The 18,317-nt window shown below is 39.0% G+C and overlaps 2 protein-coding genes across 2 annotated transcripts; both read right to left on the bottom strand.

Annotated features, from left to right (window-relative positions):
* Nucleotides 1-3,529: 3,529 nt before the first annotated feature.
* Nucleotides 3,530-5,964, bottom strand: LOC112181528 (scarecrow-like protein 8). Its single transcript, XM_024319901.2, has one exon. The coding sequence runs from the start codon at nucleotides 5,773-5,775 to the stop codon at nucleotides 3,775-3,777; it is 2,001 nt and encodes a 666-aa protein (XP_024175669.1). The 5' UTR covers nucleotides 5,776-5,964; the 3' UTR covers nucleotides 3,530-3,774.
* Nucleotides 5,965-14,408: 8,444 nt separating this feature from the next.
* LOC112172203 (uncharacterized mitochondrial protein AtMg00810-like) lies at nucleotides 14,409-15,671 on the bottom strand. Its single transcript, XM_024309454.1, has one exon. It carries the CDS (start codon nucleotides 15,669-15,671, stop codon nucleotides 14,409-14,411), a length of 1,263 nt encoding a protein of 420 aa, XP_024165222.1.
* Between the last annotated feature and the right edge of the window lie 2,646 nt (nucleotides 15,672-18,317).

Here is an 18,317-nt window from a genome sequence, read left to right as displayed (position 1 = left end):
TATCTCCCTCTCATGGAATGCAATTTTTTTATGCTTCAAATCTTCAATTCCATTGATTCTCAAAATAGAAAATCCATCATCTTTTGGTTTCCATGATGGGTTCATGCCGACTGATTAAGAGGAGAAGAAAATGAAGAATATGGGATTGAGCTGAATGGATATTGCTAAATTTAAATGTAATTCATGGGATTTAGCAAAATTTGGGTAGTTGATGAGGAAACCTTTCTGGTCTTCGTCAAAAATCTTCCCTGCCAAAGTTCATTGTTAAGGATGAGGGTGTACTAAGATTTATTTTTGGGTTTTTTGTAAGGTTCAAAGAAGTGAAGAACCATCCACATACCATGATTTGAATTGATTTGTTTGGATTTCAACAATCGTCTGGGTTATGCTTTTATAGTGTTTATTGGAGATATTGTTCTTGTCATATTAGTCGGGCCATATTTGTATTGTGTAAGGTTACTCATATAGAGAAAGAATGAGGAGGAGGAGGAGGAGGACTGGAGAGAGAAGTCTTCTCTCAGGCGTGAAGGAAGTGAAGAATGGGGGACAGAAAAAAAGAAAAATTGACATTGTTGTGGAATGTGGGCCATTAGATTTACAATAGCCACGTGTCAAAATCTCATAGAAAGCTTAGGCAAGTTAGGAGGGGAATAAATTAGGAGAGGATCCTCTCCCCTGCTCCCATTGGGTCCCAATTCAAACCCTAAATGGGCCTTCAGTTGCTCATCAACAGATATAAAAACCAAAACAGATATTTGAGTTTCTTCATGGGCTTTAGAAAGAAGAGTTGTAGAGGCAGACTGGCAGAGAGACGAAACTATCAGGCGAGCTAGGGAGATGGAGAAGGACTAGGACAACGCAACAGCGGCATTCAAGGCCCCATATTTTCACGATAGATATTTCAAATTGAATGTTGACGGGTAGCCTCATTGTCAGTGGTTTAGCATGGCTTGGGAGGATAGTTGGTGGCCTTCAATCGTTCCATGAAATGCAGAGTTCTTCAAGTGCTACTTCGGTCAGTATTTCTGGTTATGTTACCCTGTCTTATACTACGCCCCAATCGCTTAAGCTTGTCCATCTCAAGGCCAATTGACGTGTTGAGGTATTAAACGTTATGCCGCATAACTGCATAAGCAGTATAAGGTGTTCGTAAGAGAATTTAAAGCAGCTTATTAAGACCTAAATCATAGACCAATGATACATTACGAAAAACAATGATAACTCAATCATTGCTACTTCGAGTCCATTTTGTGCTTTGCGTCATACTCTTAATTTCTATTTTCTTTGCACATTTATGTCATGCCTCTGACAATTGTGGTGACCAATCCTCCTATTGGGTCAGAGGGACTCTAGGCCTGGGCTATTCCTAAATTTAGAAGGGCCATTCTCGCACTAAAATAGACATTAGTATCCTCCACATTAATTAGCACAATCTCACAAAAATAGACAACATTTTGTTCTCATGAAAATTGCTAACAATAATTCCTCAAATATATTTCCTTTAAAAAATTAAAGATTTTTGTTCCTGCTAACCAAACTCGTTATTAGGGTGAAATAGGTTTCTCATGTTGAGAATGTATACATCCCACATGGAAAAAATGAGACATTGTCTATTAGTTTATAAGGGTTTGGGTCACTTCATCCATTTCAATTGGTTTTTGATGTAAACCTCATATTACTTTATCATGTTATCAGAGCCAGGTTACCCACGTGTGCATGTCTAACGGCTACACGGGCTCCACGTCACCCAAGTTGTCCACTTGTATGGCTTGAAAATTCGCCACACGTGCGGGGGCGTGTTAAGAATATATACATCCCACATAGGAAAAATGAGATCTTGCCTATAAGTTTATAAGTAAATTACTTTTATCACCTCATGCCCTCATGTTTGTGTCTAATCCGATCATTACAATCTTCTTAACAAAGTCTTCGTTAACCATCATTAGTATCGATTTCTAATGACACGGTGTTTCGTCCTAAGTCCTAAGAGCAACTCCGATTCCTCATATTTTGATTTTTCTCTACTTTACGTAAAAATAAGCCTCTTTTGCTCCAACAGATTCTCTATAATTATCTATATTTTAGGAAAAGTGAAGAAAGAGAAAACCAAATTCCTTATATTTACAGCAAATTCTAAAATTTTAAGAAGAATATGGAGATTTTAGAGATTGTTGTAAAATATGGAATATGTTGGAGTTGGAGAAGAAAAAGAGGCTAAAGCTTTAACTTTTACTTCCCTATAATACAGAAATTATAGGAAAATTGTTGGAGTTGCTCTAACCCGTTTGGAATCTTGCCGTCACAAAATAATATGTTTGGACGACGCCAGTCCCTTCTCTTTCTAGCGACATTGACATTACTCTTCGACCTCACTTTTGGGTGACACAACTGTGATATTTGATATTTCTGCCCATCAACTCCAAACCTCTCATAATTACCCTCATATTTATTTTGGGCATACATCATAAATTGTATAATTCATTTTTTCTCATTACCTCATTTACTATGGTAATTAATTGCGATTCAGAATGTGGCATGGGATATAGCACCTCTTTGGTATATCATAAATATCATTTACTTTTACGGCTTACGTCAGTTTAATGTAAATATCTTTATGAGGCATTTTCACTCCCACACCAGCACCACTGTTTACAGTCTGCCATGACTGAATATGATTCCATCGTGTTAAAAGGTAAAACCAAACACACGCCATAGTGTCTACCATGCACCACTTAAATGCAATTTATGATTGTTTACCTCATTTACATACGACATTGCACAATTTATCCATTCGTGTCTCTTTCTTTAACTATGTCTTTGATGATGGGCATCTAAGCCTATTGTATGACAGATTATTGCCCAACAAATAAAAATGAGCATGTGTCTCAATTTTAATTCAGATCTAGGTTACAAATATACTAGTTGAAATTCATCAACATACCAACAAAATTTTGTTTAATCATGACATAACGAATTACTTATATGATATCAGTCAATCGTGTTTATCACATCAAAATAAGAACGGACACTAATTTGAAGAATATATAACAGAAAAACCAAATCTATCAAATGTCAACTTCACGTTGAGTTCCGATTGTCTTATCATTTCGTGTTAAAACTTATATAAACCAGATTTTCCGCATTAAGCAAACGGAGGATATTTATTCTTATATAAAAGGAATTCCCAAATGAAGAAAAGTGCCCCACTTCTATATGTATTTGAAGTACCATTCATTATAACATTGCCACATAAAGTAGAAGAAAAAGACAGCATGACATATCCGTACACCCCAAAATTCATAAATTTCCAAGAGAATTATACTATTATTAACAAACACGAGAGAAATTACAAAGCAACAATTTTCTGTCAATAAACTCAACATTGCCCTAGCAATATTGCCCAGTCGGAGCACGCCACGTTCGAAAGCAAAATAGCTTAAACTACAAAATAAATACAAGAAGAAGAGAAAAAAAAAAACCGAAAAGGGAAATTAGTGGAGCCCCTTCATTGTGGGTACCAAACGCAACGTTTCACACGCCCGAAGAAACGAAAATAATAAATGCAATAAGAACAGGCACAAGAATTTTCTAGGAATCCAAACACGCATTTTTATTGGTGCGTTTGGTGGGGAAATTGGATTTTTTTCCCTTCCCTTTTTCCATTTTCTCAGGAAAGTAAAGCTTCGATAATAAAAAGGAGTATTTTTATAACAATTAATAATATTCGAGAGAAAATGAAAAAAAAAAAAAAAAACGGAATGGGAGTGAGTGAAGTTAACGCCAAGCTGATGCGACAGTGAGAGTGCGGCTTTTCCAACCGAAGCAAACGGCTCCGTTTTCTTCTTTAACGGTGAAGCCCGGGTGGACTCGGTTGCCCGAAAAGAGTCCATTGCCTAACGACTCGGTCACGCTTTGGCTCATTCTCCTTAACTCGAACCCAGCCATTCCCATGCGGGCCCGCCACTTCCCAAACACTTCACATCTTTCAACGCGGTCCCTCCCTTCGCAAGCGACCGAGTTCGCGAGCTTGCGACTCAGCGCCTCCTCCGCTTTGACTCGGTCCGGGTGGTCATTCGCCACAGCCTCGACCGAGTCCATCAGGGCCCCGTAATACGCGCACGACTCGTTCACGCGCGCCATGAATGGAGCGGTGTTGGTGTTGAGCTCTTGTTCGACCAGCGTTACCACGCGCGGGGCGAGTCCCTTCACGCGCCGCAGGAGCTCGTCTCGGGGGTTGTCCGTGGAGACGCTCTCGTCCGGCATGCTGTACAATTTGAAAGCGAAGTTCACGGCGATCGGCTCGTCCGGTTCGCATCCCAGCGATTCCCGGTTCAGCTCGCTCAGCTTCTGACTCACAACGTTGAATTCAAGACCCACACCCCAATTCTTTGCCATTTGGCTCAGATTCTGACGGACTGACCTCAACCTGTCCTCGCCGCCATTATCAGGAACGGTGGTGATTTTGACGACGGATGATTTCCCATTCGGGCGCCTGGAGAGCGCGCGCAGGAGGTGCCTGTACTGACAGCCCTGCCCGATATCGAAGTCAATCACATGGACCTTATTGGTCGTCGACTGGTCCGCTAATGTGGCTTCCAGAATTGCCAGGTTAGCGGCTACGAAACCGAGGTTGAAGCAAGGTATGAGCTCGTAGAGAGACTGGGTCGACCCGGCGTGTTCCTGGGTAAAAAGCTCCGACACCGGCGGCGGATTATCCACCGGGTTGACCCGCGACTTCAACGCCGAAGCCATGAACTCAAGCAGCCTATGCTCCGAATTGGGTCTCGGGTTCGTGACCTGGGTCAGGCGCGTGAGGATCTCAGCCGCGGCCTCGGATTTCCCTTCTGAAATGGCCGATGCGGCCTCCATCAGCGACTGCTTCGAACACGTCAGAGTCGCCGGAGACGCCACCGAGGAGGATGAAGACGACGACGAAGTGGGCGACGGCGAGACCGGCTTCTGGGTCGTCTGATTCGGACCGATCAGATTCTGGATCGTCTCGGACCACTCGCTGTTGGTCTTAGTAATAACCGAAACGGCGTCGCCTCCTTCCTCCTCCTCATCGTTATCATCGAGGAGCTGCTTCTCCAATTCCTGTAGCCTGTGGTCAATCATCTTCTTCTCAGAATCAACAGACGAAACCGGGTTATTCATCTTCTTCTCAGACTCGATCGCCGAAACCGGAACCCGGTTCTGAACAATCTGATTCTGAAGAGGCTGCACAGTGTTGCTATGGTTGACGTAAGGCGATGAGGATGCCTGAAACATCGGGTTAATTACCGTTTGCGGCCGGAGCTGTTGAAGAAGGGGCAGCCTACATCGCTGCGATAACATGGAGGATGTTGTGGAAGAAGTATTGGAATTCTCCGAACCTATATATGATGAGGCAGATGAAAAGTCAATTGGTGACAGAGGCGAGATTGGGGAAGCGTGTTGGAAATTTGAGTGCTGATAATTGGCTGTAGTTTTGGGCTTGAGCGACCGCAGATAGATATTTTGCTGGTTAGTCAGATTCTGCTGGTAGGGGTTTTGGTGCTGATGATATTGAAACTCCGCCAGAGTCCTTTTTCCGATGAGCCCGGCTGTATTGTGGTGCGGATTCTGCGTTTGGCGACCGATCTGAGGACCAGTGGGGTCCATGAACAGCCCCGGAAGCTGGGATCGCTGGTACTGAGGCTGTGAAGGGTGGTTGCTCATGGTGCTGCCGATCGATCTCCCTCCTCCGGCGTAAAAATCCGGCAGACCCTGATTGCCGGAATTGAACCCTGATTGCATTTTGAGATAGTCTCGCAACTGAAAAAGGGCTCAAAAGAGGTGATGGGTGGTGTTGGGGTAACGCATGGGGGATTTGAAGTCAGGAATTAAATTTTGGGCAATGAATGAGAAAAAAAATGGAAATATAACCGAGGCAGATTCCAACCAGAGCTCTTCAGCTTTGCCCTGGGTTTCGGTTTTTGGGTGTGTCCCTCTTTATATTTTTAAAACCTGAAAACTCCTCCCTGCCTCTGCGCGTCTACATATGAAGTCGTTTTTGCAACGTTGGATCAGGTCTTTCTCTCTTTTTATGACAATCCAAGGGTCGTTGATCCACGTAAGTTACGCTTTAAAGTACCCACATTCAATATCGGACGAAAGGATCAACGCCTTTTTTCCACAGCGCGTGGAGACACGGTCCAATAAAAGTCAGGACGTGCCGACACGCGGTTATTGGGAAGGTGCGGTTGGTATTTTCGCTTGAGTGAATGAGATGATCTTTATTCGGCTGTGATCATCTGACAGGACAGTTACGAACTATTCCAAAAGGCCATCGACACGAGCCCGGAAAATGCAATCCAGAGCACCACGAAAGCGACGTCTCATCCACGTGTAGCGAATGGGAATACGCTGTGAGGCCAGGCCGGGTGACAGCACCGTTAGTTTTGATATTTCGCTCCGCTGGTTCGCGGATTCGAAATTCTAGTAGCTGGTTTGTCTTAACAGACGATTCCCGGTTGACTTAAAAGATCTACTGACACGAGCCGGTTGCAGGTGGTTTACGTGGGAATGGGAAACCCTAAAATTGTCTACGTCGCTCAGCCCCAACCATTAGAATCTTTTGGCTCCGACCTATTTACGAAATTTAACGATAAACTCAATATCCATTCACTTTGTGCCTCTTGCTTAGAAAATACGTGGTAGCGGTAAACTAATAATTAAATGCTTAAGGTCGAAATGAAGTGTAAATTCATACGTTCTAAGATGCTCTTCGAACAAAAACTAACAACATTAAAATTAGTGAAATATGTTCCTCCATAAATTATAATAATTTTTTGCAACATCCGTGATAAGTGATGTTATGTATGGTGTTATTATATGCTTTTATTAAGTTCTCACAAAACTTTGAGAATATTGTCGTGTCACGCAGGGATTGGAAATTCGATAATTGTAATGATAATGCTTTTAAAATAACTGTTTCTTAACATATTAATACTAAGTATTGACTGCGGCAATATTATGAATTCAGATATTTTGGATAACGAATAAAACTAATTTACGTTATTAACTGAAAATACAAGCGAACTTGATCTGATACTACCAGTTTCTTAATTTACAACTTGAGATTTGTGGTCGAATTTTAACTACATTGTTTTTCCCTATAAATTAATTTTCTGATGCAATATGGTATGTAACATGCATGTTGCATCATGAATTCATGATACACGTGAAAATGACATCACATATGCATAGAGAATGTGATTTGTGTTGTGCTTCAGTTGTGTTTTGTAAGGCTTCAACTTGAAATCTAGAAGTATTCATAACGCTACCCAACCGCAATCCAATTTCTTTAACATGAAGTTTGCCATTTTCGTTTAACTTGATGCTAGCTTTCTCTCTCAAGTCTCAACCGATCCGTTCTTTAAAGTTTAAACTGCTTCGTGTGAACGAAAGAGAGAGAAGCATTACACTTAAATTGTTGTTTGGATATGGCGGATCAAACATGGATATAATGTTTATTGAGATGGAAGGGAATTTCTTTCATTCTATTAATGTTTCTATTTATTGTGTAACAGACAATTGACAGAAGTGGTTTTTAGTGGATATAAATATATAGTACATGCATGGGAGAAGGGACATTCACCATAAGTTTTTTTGTACCCAACCTTTAGGTTTTTTAGGTGCATCCATTTAAAGACGAGTGGTTGTTGAACATATAGTTAGGTTTTCATTTCGTTGAACATATAGTTAGGTTTTCATTTCATATAGTAAATCATCCACTATCTTAGCGTCACTACTATTTTTTCAGGTCAAAAACATTGAAATTAACATTTGTTGTTCAATGAAACACAACAAAAAACCACAACACAGGCCATTTGATAGTGTGCAAATGAGTTCATTATTATTTTATTCACGAAACAAACGACGTAGAAATATTTTCTTCTTACTACGATCATAATTTCATTTCTTAAAGAAATATAGATGTATAGAAACAACTTGAAATTATGTCAAAAGATCAATATTAGCAAGGAATCTAAATTTGAGAATCGTAAGTGGCCGAAGGAGATTCTTATATGTATGATCATGTTGATATATAGGCTAGTCCCTTTAATTAGTTGTCTTGATTAGCGAGGTGCATCTATGTTCCCTATTCTTTCGACTATCATGCTTATTCATGGTTGTTAGAAATTTTTAGCCGTAATCTGTATTATTTAAAAATTTAAGTTTAGGAATAAACACCAAGAAGCTGAAAAACTGTATTATTTCACTAAAGATGAATAAAGTTACACTACTTTCTTATTGGAAACAGATGTTATGGAGCTTCAGAGGCAACTGGGCTCGCTCTCTACCACTAATACTTCTGCACTTGGTCGTTTATATGATGATCTGAGCTTAATGCTGGAACCTGGAGGATCTGGGTAATGTGAGGAGAGTTCATATTAATAGGAAGGCAAATACGGTTGCCCATCTGATGGCGGCACATGGGAATGCCTTAATTGGTGCAGGATAGATTTTACTTCTCGACTCCTAGTTTTCTTCTTATGGCTGCTGTAGCGGCTGACCTCTCTTCTTTGTAATCATTATTTCAATAAAGGGCTTACCTCCTTGTGCCCAAATAAAAAAAAAGTTACACTTTCTTATATAAGTAAATAATAAATTGGAATATACGACTTTTCTTTCTATCACCGAATTCATACCAATGTGGTTTTATATAGCTCAAAGAATAACCTCACATAGGATGCTGACAACCGAGGGTATTATATGGGCGCTAAAGCCTCCTATCGTACCCCCACTCAAAAGAAAGTAGAACAACATCAACATGTTGATCATAAAAGAATCCATTGGTTATAATATGAACACACCCTTGTTTATTTGGCTTAAATACTAAGCTATTGCCATACATACTTGGAGCATCTTTCTCATAATGATAAATTTCACACATTTCGTCCTGAATTAAACTATATTTTGTTTTGATTCTCGTTTTGGTTGGTCTATGTTTTGTCTGAATTATTTCTTAGCAAACACCGACTCGAAGGATAAAGTCTTAGAACGAAAGTATTTGACCACTAATACGATCCCAGTCACATTACCACCTTTTCAACCTCCAAAATGCCGCAGCCAATTACAAAATCATATTCCAAGACAATTGAAATTACGTAACTGATCCCCTCACACTTGGACGAGGTAAGATCGAGATGAGGTCAACTACTATGCTTTTAACAATTAGAAATCCATAATAAAATAAGATCAAGGATCTTAATCTCTTCGATCTTACTCATTAACTAAAGGAAAACCAGCTATTTTATCTTTTGAAAGGTGTCTTCTTACAACCTTGTAATGGGAATTTGAAATAACAGATGTCATGTAGAATTGATTCCATGAATAAAAGAAAAGCTATGATGTAAGATCGCTATAAGGGTCAATTTTTTAGGGGAGTTTAGTGAACCAAATATTTTTCCTAAGTCTTGAATTTAAGTTTTTTTGATAAAAGAACTATTTTTATAATAAATAAATACTCTTAAATGAACAATTGATAGATAGTTTCAATTTTGTTACTGTTTACTAACCGTATACTTAATGTAGTGATTTTTAATGATTTTATATAAGCATTTTCAATTGAAAAATATCAAATCCGAACATGTTATAATATTATAAAATTGAAGTAATATAATTTTTGTGATGCACAAATTACCGTGTACCGGCTCATTTGGTGTGAAAATTCCTAGTTTAGGAAATCCTCACGGCGCCTAACTGCTTTACATTTCATCAAAAGGTTGCGTGCGGGAAAGAAAGCATGACAATTTGGTCTAGCAACTAAAACCATGCAGATCCTTAACCAAAAATCTTAATGCCTCCACAACTCGACACGTGTCACGCACACAACCCATCCTGCCACTTGTCCGTTGCCTAACTCAACTCCCATGTACCATATATATTTACACCCGAATAAAAACTCAGCAACATTCGAAATATCCAAAACCCTAGCCCCAATTCTCTTTCTCTACCTTTCTATATTATATTACCATTAATAGTTGTCCCATAACAACTTTTTCTTTTTTCTCCCTATCCAACTCACCACCCACCTCCGTTACCTAAACCATAAACTAATGACACCCGGAGGGCAAAACCGTAATCTCATGCGCCTACTTTAAATTTAGGAGTTGGTGGAGCTAACAGAACGAGGAGGAAGAGTAGTCACTCATAACTCGTGGAGGCGGAGGGCGTTTCGGTCATTTCACATTTGGCGTGGGGGCGCTTTTTGGTTTACGATTCCTACTCGGAATCCAAATCGGCGCCGACTGCATGAGGATTTGGATTTGAGGATGAGGTTAGGGGGCGCGCACGCGCGGGTGGTGTCCAGTGAAGCGCACGCGATATATCCACTGCCACACGAAAGCCACACTCTTTTCCCATTGGTCGTAGAGCTCACAGCATAGAAGAAGAAGAAGAAGAAGCTAACCTGTCTTCTCGATATGATGGGGGTTAAGGGTTTTGTTTATGCTTGGAAATCAATTCTTCACCGATTCAATGTCTCTAAGATCGAACAACTAAGATTGTGTGTATATATTGACCCAGAAAAAAGATTGTGTTCGGATATTCACGTGTGACCAAAAATAAATAAGCGTGTTAGGTTAGCTACAAAGATTAACTAAGCTTGAAATATTTTTATCGTAAAAATCTCGCAATCGTAAAATTTATATTTTCATTATCAATAAATTTACGGATCACGATTAGACCGTCTAGATTGTATAACAATACATGAACGATTAGTTTTGCATGAATATGCACATGTATAATAACTGTGTATGATCAACTTTCGTGCTGCATGCATGGTCTTGCCACATTCTTACTTTTGGTACATGTTCAATGATATTAATCTATTAATCTTGATCACCACCACTAAGTATGGTATGATAGCAAGTGTATTGTTATTGATATCTATTTAAGTACATGAGCATAACTTGGGGAGGAAAAATCACGTGCAAGTGTGCGTGACAACTTGAAATATATGGTTATATTATTCGTTTCATACTTCCCCTTTAACTTAGGATCACCATATTTTCAATTCGAGGTCATATGATGGCAAATTTATTCATTTTCATTGTTAAATAATCGGATTCAAGTTGTCACATTCACACACTATACCATAACTATATGTCTAAATCCATCCTATATATCAAGTGACATCTTTTTTTCATTTATTAATTTATTTTTATTGAGAAAACTAGCCGTAAAGCCATGTGCAAGTTGAAAGGGGCAAAAGAGATATTGAGCAATTGGGTCCAAAATTTGGTTAATTAATTATATGTAGAGAAATTTAAGTATGTCTTGGTCCAATGTCATGACCAAAACAGAGAAATTAAGCACCACATTTGTTTAATGTCACAACCCAAAATCTTAATCCCCATGATGGTGGCTGAATGCCTGAATTAGACAACTTGTGGTACCTGTTACAATTTCCACGTACCACGCGGTTTATGAGGACACGAGCATTTTTAAATTGGAGCCTTTATTTTATCATCAATCTTGGTGTGAAATGTGTTGGGGTTCTTGGGCTGATTGCAAACAGATTAATTATCTCAGTGCCGTGTTCACAACAAGGAAATTCACTTGCCTATTAAATTTTTTAAATAGATAAATTGTAAACTATACAAGGTAATATATTGGGTGCACGATTGGCTACTACTCATCTATCTTTGAAATAGTTGGAGTCAAAAGTTAAACTCTAACAACATTGTTGTAATGGTGATCGAGGAGCACTACACTATTTTTTAAGACTTTTAGAAACCAATATGTCGTAATATCAGTCATAATGTCGTTTATCCCATAGAGTTTATCTCTCATACACGCTTGAGATTTAGAGCTCACTTCTACTGTTTTGCATCTTAGAACTAAACTTAAAATCGACTGCAATTTGCTGCTTGACGATAACTTTACACTCTTGAAATTCTAAATTATAAAAGAAACAAAATAAATATAGGACTAAATATTGGTCATTACCCTGTGGTTTAGGTTCAAAATCAATTCAGTCTCTGAACTTTTAATTTTATCAAAAACAACCCTACATTTTCAATTTTGATATAATAGGTCAAATCTATTAGTCTTCCGATAATTGAGTCATTTAACTTGTTGACGTGGTTCATATATGACTTATGTTTTATGATGTGATGTTGAGGTGATATGCATAGTCAATTTAGGAGTGGGTCTCATTATTAAAAATCTATCAAACAAAAAAATTTTCATCAAATAATTGAACTATAAGTTGAATCCACAGTAAAGTATTAACGAATTGGACCTATCAGATCAAAATTGAAAGTACAAGGGTGTTTTTAATGAAATTAGAAGTTTAAGGACTGAATTGATTTTGGACCTAAACCATAGAGTGATAACCAGTATTTAGCCCATAAATATAACAAATAAATATTGAATTGGACCGTGTCATTGATTATTATCAGAAAGTGGAACTCGTAAACCTTAAGATTCTATACTTGGTATTCCATCTTGATGGAATGCATATGTTTATTTTTTTTCCTTTACCTTGTAATCTTGTATTAGTGGCTTATCAGAGCTATTTAATAAAAGTGGGCTGCCATAGTTTACACTTTAAACAAATAGGGTGAAATAGCTGTCGTCGGTTCACCTCGTTCGGTCTGCTGTTTGGCCGTTTTAATTCTCGTTAACGTGTCGTTGTTTTGTTCAGACCTCGGGGAAGCCACCTGTACCTCTTCTCTTCTCTACCTTGTCTGTGTAGACAATCAAAACCAGCTCAACCCTTCACATAACCGGCTATAGCCGGTGAATAGGTGATCTTGAGCCTTAATCTCTATTAAATATTTTTTTGTGTCTAATTACTATTAAGTTGCTTGCTTGTACGTCGTATTTATTGATTTTTTGTAAAGTTATATGTGAAAACTGCAAGGAAGGATCTAATTGAACAGCGTTATGTTTTTTTTTTTACTTTAATACATTAATCAATGAATTATTATGTGGATTATATGATGAGGATTATGTGGAAAATTTGGTTACTTAATATAGTTTTGCTTATTGCGGTTGTCTATTGGGCATTATGTGGAAGGTTTATATGCATATCGGTTGATGTGATTTGACGAGTTTTGTTGAACCACTAGTAATATTTTTCTTATTTTAGAATGATTCATTGTTCAATGGACAGCTACTTTACATTAAGAAAAACCATGTAATAATATTAACCATTGGACACCACAAACAAATGCAAATTTTTCTTATTTTCCATCTGCTTTACTTTATATTAAAAAAGAACAAATGTAACAACTTTTCTTATTATGGAAACGAGTTGGTTTTGTGTTTCGGTCTTGGCTTTAGGTTTTCAGTTGCTTGAGTTTGAATCAACTAATCAAGGGTAGTTTGCCTCCCTAGAGAGTAGCAACTTGAATAAGGTGAAATACATAATAAAACACTTTATCATTTACTTTCGTGTCTTTTAAACCATAGTCCCACTAAATAGTTCATATTGTAGCTTGAGTCACGTTATGAATTAATTTATGTCGAATTTAACATGAACTAGTAATTGTTTCTTAAAATTTTTTCTCGTAAATTATGATTGGACCTATAAAAATATGACCTACTTTTTATCTCTTTTCAGACACTAATACAAGTCATTTATAGTAAAACGGATATGACAGAAGCAGCATAATGTTGTACTCTTCACTCATAATCTCAAACAAATGAAAATTGATAAATACAATGATAGGAAAGGGGTAACATTGCTAGAAATAAACAGTGTCTTCAAACAACAAGATAATTAAAAAGAAATACCTCACTTAAACAACCAAAATAAAACTTTTGAAACTGGCTAGAACACTAAAGAACGAGCTAGTTGCCTAGCTAGTATCAACAACTGGTGTATCACGGTTGCTCTTTCGATCTAGCATTTATATTTCTATAGGTTCTTCTTCTTCTTCATTTGACTGTAGAGATTCAAAAACTAAAATGAGTAAAATCAGAAAGCTAATAAGCTGCACCAAGTGTATCGATAAGGATCTTATAAAGAAATACAAGCATGTAAATTTGGAATTGCTCTATGCTTCGAACTATTTCATAATAAGTATTCGGTATAATTGCCTTAAGGAATTAGTTTTCATGCATTACCTTTTTCCGTATTTTCTTCTTCTATAAGCATCGCTAAATAAAAATAAACACCGTACAAAACGCAGTATAAATAATCTTTTCCTATATCTTCTTCTTCTATAAGCATCTTGAAAAGAAGACAATTTGGCTGGAATAGATTTCATTCATTCACGATTGAATTGATATACAAGCAGTGTTTTTCTCTACAAGGTAACTATCCCTACAATTAAGGTGTACAGAATATTCACAATTGATTACTAATACAAACAGATCACTACATTCCTAATAAAGAAGATACGAACTGATTTACTTCTTAACACTCCCCCTCAAGTTGGAGAGTGGATATCCCGAACGCCCAACTTGCGAATCAAAGGAAGGAAAGTTTCCTTTCCCAAGGCTTTGGTAAGGATATCAGCCAACTGATGTGTAGAACTCACAAACTTTGTTGCAACTGAGCCATCTTGAATTTTATCTCTGATGTAGTGGCAGTCCATTTCTATGTGTCGAGTTGTTTCATGGAAAATAGGGTTGGCTGCAATGTGCAATGCTGCCTTATTGTCACAATACAACAAGGCAGGTTGTTGATGCGATACCCCTAGATCTTTAAGGAGATATCGAAGCCATGTTAATTCACAACACGCACCTGTCATTGCTCGATACTCCGCTTCGGCTGAAGAAAGCGACACAGTTTTCTGTCGCTTTGACCTCCATGAGATTAATGAAGATCCAAGAAAAACACAATAACCTGTGGTTGATCTTCGAGTTAATGGACATCCTGCCCAATCTGAGTCACAAAAAGCACGCAACCTGAGGTCATTACTAGATGAAAAGAACAACCCTTGACCTGGAGCACCCTTAAGATACCTCACAACAAGGAGTGCACTCTCCATGTGACATTTGAGTGACTCATGCATAAATCTGCTCAAAAGATGAACTGGATAAGTAATATCAGGTCTTGAGACAGTAAGGTAAATTAACCTTCCAACTAGCCTCCTGTACCAAGATGAATCTTTAAGAACATCACTCTTATTTGACAACTTTAGGCCACGCTCCATGGGAGTATCAACAGGGGCTGCACCTAACAAGCCTGCATCTTTAATAATCTCCAAGGCATATTTGCGTTGGGAAATAAAAGTCCCATGAGCTGAGGAAGAGACTTCGATGCCAAGGAAATATTTCAAATCACCCAGGTCTTTAATATGAAATTGATTATGCAGGAATTTCTTGAGTGCAACAATACTATCAGAATCATTACCAGTAATTAGAATGTCAGCAACATATATTAGAAGAACAGTAAAGGACTTGCCTTGTCGTCTTGTGAATAGCGAATAATAAGCTCTTGATTGAACATAATCAGCTGATTGTATAGCATCTGAAAACTTGGCAAACCACTGCCAAGATGCTTGCTTCAAACCATATAGAGATTTGTGAAGGCAACAAACAAGATGTTCCTCCCCTTGTCGCCGAAGACCAGGAGGAGGTGTCATATAAATCTCCTCATGAAGATCGCCATGTAAAAAGGCGTTGTTAACATCGAGTTGAGAAAGGGACCAACGCTGAGCAGTAGCCAAAGCAATAAGACAACGCATTGTGATAATTTTGGCAGTGGGAGAAAAAGTGTCTTAGTAATCAACACCTTCCATATGAGTAAAGCCCTTAGCAACCAAACGAGCTTTATAACGCTTAATAGAACCATCAGAACGATGATTAATCTTGTATACCCAACGGCAACCAATAGGTTTCTTGCCGGCATGAAGAGGTGTGAGGGACCAAGTACCATTGGTGTGGAGAGCCTGGAGCTCATGACGCATAGCGTCTTGCCATTCAAGATGAGGTGCAGCTTCGGCATAAGTACGAGGCTCAATGGTGTGACTGATCTGTGTAATAAAGGAGCGGGTATCCAGGTGTATGACGAGCATAGGAAACATAATTGGATAAGGGATACCGGGTACCTTTAGCTGGACCAGGAAACAAGGAAGACGATGGATTCGGAGATGATAGCGTGATGTGAGAGCACACGTAATCCCGCAGTTTGAGTGGTGAAGCAGTGGAGCGACTAGAACGACGGAGAGGAGGCGGTGGAGGAGGTGATGGAGGATGGTCGTTTGAAAGCGCAGGAGGGGCTGGATGAGGAAACGATCAATCGCTGGTAGGGGACGATCGATACTTTAGGGTAGGAGGTTCTGGAGGCGAAAACGATCGATCGCTGGGAGGGGATGATAGATCATTCGAAAGTGCATCAAGGTCTGGAGGGAGAAACGATCGATCGCTGGTAGGGGACGATCGATCATTTGGGGCAGGAGGTTCTGGAGACGAAAACGATCGATCATCAGGAGGTAGCAATCGATTGCTGCTGAACTGAAAAAGGTCTTGTGGATCAGATGGCTCGGAAATTGGAGAGGGTATTGGTCCAACTGGTGAGGAAAGGTGAGGAACTTGACAACTAGGTTCATAAGGGAAGACAAACTCATGGAAGACAACATCATGACTTGTGAACACCTTATGAGAGAAAAGGTCGTACAATTTGTAAGCCTTCTGACCTAATGGGTAACCAATAAAGACAAACAGAATAGCACGAGGAGAAAACTTGTGTTGGACACGAGGGTTTGTGGCATAGGCTAGACATCCGAAGACATGAAGGTGTGAGAAAGAAGGGGATCGGATACAGACGCTCAAAAGGAGTTTGAAAAGAGAGGATAGGAGTAGGGAGACGATTAATAAGGTGCACAGCAGTGAGGACACATTCTCCCAAAATTGAAAAGGAAGGTGTGCGTGGAACTTGAGTGCTCGTGCAACTTGTAAAATATGACAATGCTTGCGTTCCACTACCCCATTTTGTTGAGGCGTGTAAACGCAAGAATGCCGAAAGACAATCCCGTTTTCTTTGAAGAAGGGTGGGAGAGAAACAAATTCAGCTCCATTGTCACTACGAAAGGTTTTGATCTGTGAAGAAAATTGAGTAGTGACAAAGGCAGAAAATTGTTTTAAGAGAGATTGTGTTTCGTCTTTGTGACGCATTAAAAACACCCATGTGAATCGAGTGTAGTCATCAACAATAGTGAGGAAGTAGTGAGCATCAGAAAGTGAAGGGTGTTTATAACGACCCCAAATATCACAATGAATAATGTCAAAAGGTCTTACAGACGAAATTGAACTAATACCAAAAGGTAAACGACTCTGCTTTGCCAAAGGACAAACTTGACAAGCATTATTTGGACTAACTGAAACATTAAGAAATTGTTTGGCAATAAAACTCAAACGAGAAGATGAAAGATGGCCTAGACGCCGGTGCCAGAGATCAATGGATGAAGTACTTAAGGGCGTTGGTTTTTGAGATGGTTGATGAGTTGATTAATCCTTTCTACGTCGCCAAAGCCACCAGATAATCTAAGCCATCACGCTGCTTACCCAAACCAATCGTCCTCCTTTAAGCCAAATCCTATAAAACACATCAATAAGGGAAAAATGTCACTGAACAATTTAAGCCTCTCGTTAAGCAACTCACAGACATTAAGTCAACTTTGAATGTAGGAACACAAGGCATATCTCTGAGATAATAAATTGAATTTAAAGGACAAGATCTTGTGCCAACAATTGGTGCTTTTTGTCCACTTGGTAACAAGACCGGTGCTAATGAAGAACTTTTCTTCTCACATAAGAAATTAGAAGAGGAAATAATGTGATCCGTCGCGCCGCTATCAATGATCCAGCGATGGGAGGAGATTTTAGACAAACATGGCTTGGCAACTGCTGAATTAGCTTGAGATTGAGCACCTTCTTTTTCTTTTGTACTTAAGATGCTAATAAGCTGCTGAAGTTTTGTTTCTGTGAGAGCAGTGTTCAAGAGCCTTTCTTCATCTTTGGTTTGTTCATCAGATACTTGATTTGCAGAATGGCCACGACTTCTATTATGCTTGGGACGGTTGGATTTATTCTTTGGATGGCCTGGTGGATAGCCAATCAACTTGTAACAAGTTTCCACAAAATGCCCCATATCACCACAATAGGTGCATTCAGGGCGTCCTCTGGAAGAGCCCATATGTCGCCTGTCTTGATCAGATTGTTGTCCACTTTGTGAGCTATTGACGGATTGATCAGGACGGTGTTCCATCCTTCCTTGTCGGCCAGAATTATTTGGCCTATTGTTTCTCAAGGCCATGGCCGCTCCACCATGTGAATCTGATGCATGTGTACTCCAAGCTGCCTCTGCTTATCTTCCTGACAAATTCCTAAGT

The sequence above is a fragment of the Rosa chinensis genome, chromosome 1 (genome assembly GCF_002994745.2).
Source record: "Rosa chinensis cultivar Old Blush chromosome 1, RchiOBHm-V2, whole genome shotgun sequence".
NCBI classification, from domain to species: domain Eukaryota; kingdom Viridiplantae; phylum Streptophyta; class Magnoliopsida; order Rosales; family Rosaceae; genus Rosa; species Rosa chinensis.
Note: the sequence above shows the minus strand (reverse complement) of the source record. Positions and strands in the feature narration are given on the sequence as shown.

Coding starts and splice junctions, on each gene's coding strand:
- LOC112172203 (XM_024309454.1), bottom strand. CDS start 15,671: ATGCGTTGTCTTATTGCTTTGGCTACTGCTCAGCGTTGGTCCCTTTCT.
- LOC112181528 (XM_024319901.2), bottom strand. CDS start 5,775: ATGCAATCAGGGTTCAATTCCGGCAATCAGGGTCTGCCGGATTTTTAC.